The sequence below is a fragment of the Oryzias melastigma genome, linkage group LG11 (assembly GCF_002922805.2).
Source record: "Oryzias melastigma strain HK-1 linkage group LG11, ASM292280v2, whole genome shotgun sequence".
NCBI lineage: Eukaryota > Metazoa > Chordata > Actinopteri > Beloniformes > Adrianichthyidae > Oryzias > Oryzias melastigma.
In genome coordinates this window covers 20,200,908-20,211,146 of record NC_050522.1, presented here as the reverse complement: position 1 = coordinate 20,211,146, position 10,239 = coordinate 20,200,908, and the positions used below count along the sequence as shown (strand labels likewise).

The following is a 10,239-nucleotide window of genomic DNA, read 5'->3' as shown; positions in this document are numbered from 1 at the left end:
CGAGAAAAATATTGCAGCCTAAAATGCGGAATCACTTTTGCAGAACAACATGTAGTTTCAAAGTCGCACATCATTGAGCATAACTTGGTTAAAAACATTACATTTTCAAATTAAAAAAACATCATATTTAAAAAAACTTTTAGCTTTAATTAGCTTGAAAACAGCAGAGGGATAGTTAAGTGAGGGGGGAGAGTTAGCTAAATTAAGCAGAATTTTAGCTAAATTAGTCAAAGAGTTCAACAAAAGCTTTGACTTAGCAGGGTTGTTGAAAACTGTACATTTTTGAGATTTCATGTTTTATTCATGAATCATAGACATTTTTCAGAGAAGTTGCTTTGTTTCAGATGAGAAGCAAATAAAGGGAAATGTAGGATCATGTTTTACAATCAGATATTCAGAGAGTTGACTAGGAGTCATGTTGCGGTACAGTTAGCTTCTGTATTCGAAACTACCCAAAAAGGAAGAAATCTGATTAAAGCAGAAAGCGATAAAACGTCGTCATAAACCTTTTATTTTTTTAATGTCACAAGTTTATTTTGAGGAACACCACAAAGTACTTCATAAAACTAAAGCTCAGAATAAACATGCACTATATTACCCAAATGAAATAATTCCACAGCTATTGTGGTCAAATTGTTTTGAAATCGGTTTAACGGGGGACTCACATCCAAACAATTGAGGTCTGAGGATGGACGTAAAGGTTTGTTTGTACCTCAGAGGCACCTGACTCAATATGATGTTATGTTATCTGCATTTTTAAATCTGTGACACCTGGAAAGATGATGGGACAAAGCGGCAGATAAGTTGGAACAAAGAACTGCCTGTGATATCCGACAGGAAGTTGAGTAGCAGGAACTAGTTTGCTTCTTCCTTAAAGGCGGCCAAAGCTGATGTTCAGGTGACTGTCACAGCTGAACTGCTCAAGGTGTCCAAATATTGTGTTAAACACAAGCCAAACCTTGCGTTTACTGATTTAAAATTTCTGCACCAAAAAATAAAAAACAAGGTTTTAAAGGGACCAGAAACACAGAACAAAACATGAGATTTTCTGGAACATTTCTGGCCCCGACATGCCAGCATGAGCTTCTCGATTTGTCCGAACTGTGAAAAATGTTATTAAAATCACCTTGGAGGTGGTCTCGGGTTCCTGCAATTTGACACAATTTCAGGTTCAGGACTTTATCACATCAGTAATTCTATGCTGGCTTCCTCCTCGCCATCTCTTTTGACCAAAGGTAAATATTAACAGGGAACAGATTACAGAGCAGGAAGTTTCACTGCAGGAAAAGCTTTGTTTTCTAACCAGTCAATTGAAACCAGGCCTGACAGAAGAAATTCTTGTCAATGTTTAATGTACATACCTCAGAATCCCAGAACTAAAAAAAGATGGCTTTAGATTTTTGATAGCTGCAGGTGACAGCACCCATCTTCAATAATTTAATTTCGCTTCAAATTGAATCACAGCTAAATACGAGGAACCAAAAACATCCCAGTTAGAGTTCAGAATAGCTATTTTTTCTTACATTCTGTGGCGGTTTTAGGCTGTCACTTTTATTATTTCCTCTGGGGTTCCTCAGGAGTTTGTATGTAGACTTCTTTAAATCTGCTAAAATTAAGTTATGGTCAATCCTTTGGTTGGAATATTACACTTAGAAAAACACCAGTTCAACTCAATTTTAAGTTTGTGTGGGATTTGATGCATCACTGCGGCCTCGCCTTTAGCATGTTTGCTAAGAGTTTTATGTGATCAGATTGCTAGCTCCATGGCTGACCATTTTTTAGTCTCTTAAGTTCAGACTTAGGCTCTTAAATTGTTTCTAAGGGCAACCAGTTATTTGCTAATGGTAATAGTATGATTATTGACCATCACAATTATTAAAAAACTCAACATAGCACCTGTTAGCATTGATCAGATTTGAGTTCAGATTAGAGTTGATTCAGATGGTTTTTAGGTAAAGCTTTGTTTTTTTTTTCATGAATCTGAAACAAAAAAAACGATGCTAAACAGGAGCAAAGGAGGAAAAGAACGTCAAGGAGTCTTCATCCGGACTGTCATGAGGAATTTGAAATCACAGCACTACTAGCAGCGACGGCAGACAGATTTGTTTATGTGCGCACCACGTTTTGAATAGAAAACATATTTTGACTGAGGTCATTCCCAATGATGTGTTAACGTTTGCTGAAACAACAGAAATAGCAAGGCTGCCCAACCCTAAGCTCTGGAGACACTGCCCCAACTGAAGGACCAGAGCTGGGGTCATGAAAGAAACAAAAATAGAAGTCCAAGGATTCAGCCATTTTGAACTAGGAGGAAGTTAACCTCGTTTTAGTCAGAATGCGGTACTTCTTGCTTTTAGTAACTCTGTATTACAATGTACTGTGTCATGTACAGTAAGTATATTCTGTCAGGAAGTGGTGGTGGAGGACCCGAATGCAGGAGACCAGGTTTGGTGACATGAACTTATTAGAGTATTTGATGTAAGGTCAGTAAATGACACTCGCTTTGAAATATTGTCCCTGTCAACTTTTAATATGATTCCAACGGATTTTGACGTTAGCACTAAACTGCTATAAAGTGTTGCATGACTGCACAAAACCGCTTTTCTCCACGTTGGAGTTGATGAGTTACGATAATTCAAAGAGCTTCTACACTGGAACACATCCAATGTTAAACGATTAACGCCTAGGAATCATTCAAGAGCACGACTGATCATCTAAACCTCATGTCAAACTTAAGTCCCGCCCTTTGATGTAATTATCTTTGGTCGTCCGATAAAAATCTGGTCACAGTTAGAGTTGGCACCCACATGCTATAAATCTCACAATGCACCACCGACATATTTAAAATTTGATTTTTGGTGTTCTTGGCTTGTAGAAAAGGGTTGTCAGTTGAAAACGAATCTAGAAAAGTTTTAAAAAAATAAATGTGACTAATTTTCCTTCACTTCAATGTCTGATTGTTGTTGTTTTTAGGTACAAACTGTCATCATTGTGTTAGTTCCAGCATCACAAAGTAGTAAGGTGAACTTTTTACAAGCTTTTGTAAAAATTTTTCTTGCTATATAGACATTACTATTGCTTGTTGTTAAGTGGGCAAAGTTTCTCTCAAATTACTGAGAAAGCTGAGGATAAAAAGTGAAAACACAAAATTTGAATGATTTTTTTATTGTTTAATTTTATATTTTGAGTTATTTTATGATTACATTTATACTGTAAAAAGTGTAACATTGGATCAAATAACAAAAGGTCTGCAATTGGTTATATTAAAATTTTTTAGCTTTCGTCATATTAAAATTTTAGGTTGATGGTTTACCCAATTCAAAAAAATTATTTGGATAAAAAATAATATTTTTACGTGTAACAAATTAACTTTTTACAGTGTAGTCATTTGCAAGTTTTTTTTTTTACATTGAACCAGTATGGTTCTTAATTTTTCATGGGGGAAAAAAATAATTTACATTTTTTTTAATAAACCATATAATCTGTACTGAGATTGACGTCCCCTAATTTCATCCGGCTTCTCCCTGGTCTGCACTCAGAAAGATTTGGATGTTAAAATGGACACAACCATTTGCAGTAATTGTTGGTTTCTCTTCCATATTTCAGCTCGAAATAGAAAGGGTTTGTGTTTGAAACTATGACCCATGCTGAACTGTCAAAAGCCTAAAAAACAGCAAAGAAAAATGTTGTGGTTCTTCAGCTCAGGTGTGTCGTTTGTATTACTTTGGTGTCAGTCCATGAATGTGAAGAGGAATCAATTAAAAACAGGTTTTATGTGTTTCCACCTTGAATATGAAAGTTGTAAAACTCAGTTTGATGAGCACTGTGTGTAGGCGTCACATCATTGTTCTCCACTCTTCTCTGTTATCAGCATCAGGTCTGTGGAGATATAAAAGGTAACCCCGACAACCATCCGGCAGATCCAGAGACCATGGAGAGAGCAAGCATCTTTGTTCTGTGCGTCTGTCTGGGCGTTCTTTTACTGGACCACACTGAGGTGAGACACAATTTAAAATTAAAAAAATAAAACATCCCAAGTTGAGACTTCCATGACCTTCAAGCAGGAATTTTGCTGCATGTAAAGCCATCTGAGCAGCTGACCTTGTTTTTCTACTGTAAGTGTGGTTGCAGTCAAATCAGAGCAGGCGATTTACATGGAACTCAGTCAAAAACAAATGCCGGCACGGGCGAAGAGAGAGGCTGCTTCTTAAAATACTCCCAGTGTGTTTGTTGGAACTGATTGATGTTGTGTTCCGAGCTTCAGAAAAACCGCAGGACTGCTGTCTGCTAACAGAGTTTAAATTGCTGGTTCTTCGTGAAACTCCTGCCTCATTCCTTGTTTCTTATGTTTAACTTTAAACATGTTTTTGTCCTCCTAACTGGTTTGAATCTGTGGTTTAACAGATTTTTATTTTGAGTAGTAGGAGTACAAGGCGTACTGAATGGTTGTTTTTTTTAAATTATGTAATATAAAAGACACATCAAACTATAAGGTGCATTAAGTGAGACAAGAGTCAGAGTTGTGTCCGTCAGACTGTGGCTATTCACTGGATAGTGCATGATAAAGTGTGTTCACCATTTTGTATTGCTGTAGAAATTTCCCAGAAGTCTTTGCAAAAAACCAGCGTTCATCGATGCTCACTATGTTGGCAAATATAGACCACAATGCATTGCATTTGAATCATTTTTACGGGAAAAAAATGGTTTAAATAAAGATTTTTAACAAACTATCCACATTTTCATCATCAGAAAAGAGCAGAGTCACAAATAGATGTCGTAAAATGTTTGTATTGATTATTTTTTCACTTTGTGAAATCAATGAGGTTTAGAAGAAATAAAAAAGCAGTGAGTATTGTTCGAATTGCTTTGAAAATTCAGGGCTCTAGATGATCCCACACTATAGTTTTTTAGTAGTTAGGGATTGGGGTGTGATTTTGTACATAGCCTTTGTTAACTGGGTTTACAGTAATTCTAGAACTTGTTTGTAACACGCTACACGTTAGCCACGTTAAAAGCATTAGCTGTGTTAGCTGCCTACACCTACCTTGTTTGAAACTCGTAAAAAAACAGATACAAAAGATGATACTGGGACTATGCTAACTCCCAATTTTGTTAGAAAAAAACACAGTCGGACACCGCTACATGTTAGCATATTCACAATTCCTGTAACCCCCAAACTTAAACAGACTAATACAGCTAAAACAAACGTTACTGAGACTACACCAACCCCCAACCTTGTTGATAACACATAAAATAAAAACAAATTAAGACACCACTATACATTAGCCACGTTAGCATATTCACGCTTCCTGTAAGTTCCAGGCTTGTTTACAACTAGTAAAAAAAACCCAGACTGATACCGCTAAAACAAACATTACTGCAACCATGCTAACTTCCAACCTTGTTATTATAACATAAAAACACACAGTCTGATTAGCCATGTTAGCCGTGTTGGCGTATTCATAATAATCCCCCAACATTGTTTGCAACACATTAAAAAACAGACTGATACCGCTAAAACAAATGTCACTGCGACCACGCTAACGCCTAACCTTGTTAGTATAACATAAAAATACTCAGTCTGACATTGCTACACGTTAGCCACATTAGCATATTCATAATAACTCCCAACCTTGTTTGTTACACATATAAAAATCTCTCATAACGACAGAACGCCATGTATCTCATGTATCAATTGCTCTGACATCAGTAAGCACAACTAGATTTAATAAAGCGCTCCAGCTTATACTATTACTGTTTTATTGCCAAAAAATGGTTATTGTGACTTTTGAAAGCTTTTTGTTTTCCTGCTCTCTAAAAAATTCTGATTATAGCATTGTACCTTGAAATAAAATCTGCTTTAAGAGCTTTGCAGTGTGTTTCAGACATTAAAAAGAGGAGTTCATAAATCTCTTTTTCCTGAGTTTCTAACTGCGGGACTTAGAGTGCATCGGCTCTAGTGTGGGTCTCTGACATGGTTGTGTAACACACAAATTTAGCTCCCTGCAATCTGAAAGTAATGCAGATTCACAGACCGCAGCCGCATGCAAAGTTTCCCTAATGTGTTCATGGTTCACGGGGGAGCAGCAGAAACAGCAGGTGCCTGGCTTTTGCATGTGTGCAAAAAAGATGCCTCGCAAACACACACGTATGCACACAACAGGATTGTATAAAATCATTGTGTGCAGCAGGAAGCTCATTCAGTGATGTGATGGAAAAAAAACAAAATCACAGTAGATCTGTTTGTAGAAATGTCAGTCATGAGGAGTTGCCATTATATTATTATATTCATTATGAAGCAGCTGCAAGATTATTTTTTTTAATTTCTTTAAAGCCAGGAAATGGAAATCTTCTGTAAAAATAATTTGCAACCGACATTTTTATTGAATAAGGTGAATAAATGTGGCGCATCTGTCAGACCACCCTCTACTTTTGTTAAACAAAGAGAGAAGGAAAAGAAACATCCACCTCATCATCGATTTGGGCTGCTGAGCCGTAGACAACATTACTCTACGTAGTCTGACTGAAGTATAATGAACCTTCATGCTTGTCTTTTATTCTGAAAAATCCTTCCTCTGCTTAGTATCTCAGGATGAAGACATGTCAGCTGGGTTAATGGTCAGCTCCTTTCTTGATGATCCGTCTCCATTTAGGCCTACTTCACCAAAAACCCTTATGGATTTAATTCTATTTAAGCGATGATGCCCGGCAAATAATGCAGTTTGTTCACATCTGACAGTCGCTTCCACAAAATGCGTTAATTTCTGATGATCCACACTTTGTCGGCCGCTTATACCGTGGTCACTCACAAAATAAAGAAATATTTTTAGTTCTTTATTCTTGATATTATTATTATTATTATTATTGGTTTAGGTCGCTTTTTGACAAAATCCGGACTATTTGATATGTGATGCAGCGTGTTGTCACGGTAACATGTCAACACGCAGCTGAACCGGCACTGTGATCAGTGTAATTTATAAATGTTTCTTTCGTTCGTCGTTTGTCGACAATCACAGATGTTCATTGAGAGTTTCGGCTGACTGATCTTCATGTGAATTTGGTTTTGAGCTGTTCAAAATTTTTGGTCAGTTAAGAATTTTGCATTTATTGTATATTTTACATAAATCTTTCGCAATTGTGTGTGATTTTTGCATTCAGAAATCTGTGGCTTTGCACAGCCGCTCTACGTATGTCCAAGTATATGTCCAAGTATATTTACTTTTCATGCATGTAGCACTCATGTACCACTTTTGCATCGCGTATACAGCACACATTTCACATTAAAATGACTTAATTGACGCACAAATTACTAATGAATTTCATATAAACATCCTAATAATCATATACGGTTCATGCACGATTTGCGTGTTGTGTGACAGTTGTAGAAATGGATCGATCTATCACCCCTCCAGCAGTCTGTACTGAGTGGGGGTCTCTCATTGGGTGGTGTCCAGCGCCGCGTGGAAGGTGGGTTGTGGGAGGTGGCAGGATACGAGCGTGCCCAGATACGACTCTGGAGCCTTTGTCGTGGCTGGCTGGTGGATCTCCCCAACTTTGACTCCCGTCAGGAGTACCGTGTCTCAGCGTGGGTCCCCTTGGCGGGCTGTATCGACTAGCACCTAGTCGCTGACTTAGAACTGGTGCGGACCAGGGGAATCCGACTGTTTAATTAAACCATCGTGAGGGCTCACGGCGGGTCCTGACCCAATGTGATTTCTACCAGTGCTCTGAATGTCCAAGTGAAGAAATTCAAAGAAGCTTACGTCTTCTTTTTTGTTTATTTGTACGTCTTCCATAGTTTTAACGTGGTTCATTCGTAATACACCTGTGGAAATTTCAGGTAAATGACCAAAACTTTTCTCACTTTTTCCTAGAGCTGGGTGATACTGAGCATTTTGGGTATCGATCCGGTATGATCTGATACCGGTCATTATCGCAGATTTCAATGCTAAAACCAATATTTTCTTAAATGCTGTAGATTTGACGAGAACCTCAAAATCTCAGTTGTTTTAAATCGCCGTGAATTTTTTTTTTAAGTTACTTGTTAAACATAAAAACAGAATTAGGACAATATTTTAAATTAAATAAAAAAGAATTCAATAAAAAGTGATGAAGTGAATGCAAAACAGTCTACCGACCAAAAAAATGAGGAACTATAATGAACTATGAACTTTTTGCTGATACAGAAAAGTTTCAAACAAGAGTGCAAATGTCGATATCAGCGGGCCGAACCGGCCATCGATATTTTCCACATATATTTACGTATGACCAAATTTCAGCTGTGCAATGTGTGCAAATAGTGGCTGTGTGATACGGCCTTAAAGAGAAATTGATTTCATGAACCCTTTCAGTGACACAAACGAAGTTTAAACAGCTAAGTCAGAAGGAATGTTCATCTTCTGGTTCATCTTCAATTTCTCTTTTTTTCAGGCAACAAATACAACCACAGGCAGCTACTCAAACGTTACAGACACGACAGAGTCAGCAAATGACACCCAACCCTCAGGTACCGCCGGGTCCACAGAGACCACGCCCCTGGTCAACCACAGCACTGGCCCGACAACCTCCGGCTTCCACAGCACCCAAGATCCGCCTCCAGGCTCCTCTGTCTTCCCTTCAGGCTATCCTCAAACAAACGCACCGACCTCAGAGCCGACCGGGACCTCCACAGTTGGGCAGGACGCTAGTACCTCAACACCCCCGGCAGCCTCCACGCCACCGGGCAGTTCCTCCTGCACGCCAGGAGGCTGCGGCCCATTGCTGCTGTGCGCCGTCTGCATGCTGCTGCTCTCCTGTATGGACTGAATCTGTGTGGCTGCAAAGTAAAGGAGAAAAAAATCAAAATTTCTGTTCATTTTTTGGAAAAAAAAATCATAAAAATTTATTTGAAGCTTTCTGACAACATGAATGATTGAAAACAGCTAAATCGCCCGTCAGCGACACCAGCTAGCTTTCTAATGTTAGCAGTTGTCGTTGGTCACATCAGATGTTCACCACAGCATGAAGAAATCTCCTACAAACTATACATTTTTTAAAAAAAGTCACAGGAGATCAGACTGTGAACTCTTTAACACCAGAGCCTCAGCTGCAGCAATGACGCTCTTTAAATTACTGTAACTTATTAACTATTTATGCTGCGCTTTCCATTAAAGCCACTTTTCTCCACAGATTTACGTTGATCTCATAAGTGGTCAAAGAGCGTGTTATTTAGTTGTCGTCGGCAACATCTTCGATGTTAAAGAGTTAATACCAGAGGTGTCGGCGGCGACATGAAATAATACACATTTTTTAAACTACTGTAATTCTTTGATGGTTTACGCCAGGGGTGCCCAAACTGAAGTGGGGCTGGGGACAGCTGATAAAAGACATGTAAATATCACAGGATGAGTCTAAACTCAAACATTTAATGTTTTCCAGAAAGCCACACATAACCAGATTGGAGAAAAGATTGCAGAATAGTGGAATACATTCTATGTGGGTCTCGATCGCCCGGCCACAGTGAAAAAAAAAAAGAAAAAAACAAAAAACATCATGCATTGCTGATAGTGTTCAGGGGGCTGGGCCAAATGTGGAGGCGGGCCGGCCGTAAGTGGAGAACCCTAGTTAATTTAATTCAATTCCGATGGGTTCTGAGGGGAGGAGAACAGCCGCTAAAATGTAGCACTTTGCAGCGGTGAGGTTTCTGCGGAATCAAAGTAAATCAACTGGTTTTGAGATGGAGAAAAACAGTTCTGTACCAAAATGTAAAACTTTACATCAGAATCAGCCAAGAGGCTGCAGACAACAACATGACCCCCGAAGATCCAAAGTCCAAAAGCGGTTTACGCTTTTCCCCTAGAAAAACACAAGAACTGGGTTACAGTGAGGATTACGGTTAGACTTAAGGATTAGGATATGGGTAATGAATCTTCTAGTATAGATACGCAGACTTCAAGCTACAGCTGCAATATTTCTGCTTCCTGCAAATGATGAGTTTCAGGTTGTGTTTGGACGCCATCTTTCCTGCAGGTCCTTCTGGAATCCGCGGACTTACATGAACTGTGTAAACAGTTGAAGAGTTACGAAAAGGTTTTAGATATTGCCAGATATTGCACTCTTCAAACTACCACTGCTACTTGACCGTTTACAAAATTAGCCTAGTTCCAATGGATTCTCCGATATCGGTCCAAAGCTGCTTTCTCAGTTTCAGAATCTGTTGTAGAGACTATTTTTTTTGTTCCCATGGTTCGGTTCCTCCTG

The 10,239-nt window shown here is 38.6% G+C and overlaps 1 protein-coding gene across 1 annotated transcript; it reads left to right on the top strand.

Annotated features, from left to right (window-relative positions):
* Positions 1 to 3,416: 3,416 nt before the first annotated feature.
* On the top strand, positions 3,417 to 10,219 carry LOC112137727 (putative protein TPRXL). The gene is made up of 2 exons (XM_024260190.2): positions 3,417 to 3,997; positions 8,431 to 10,219. The coding sequence occupies exons 1-2, from the start codon at positions 3,932 to 3,934 to the stop codon at positions 8,803 to 8,805; spliced, it is 441 nt and encodes a 146-aa protein (XP_024115958.1). The 5' UTR covers positions 3,417 to 3,931; the 3' UTR covers positions 8,806 to 10,219.
* The last annotated feature ends 20 nt before the right edge of the window (positions 10,220 to 10,239 follow it).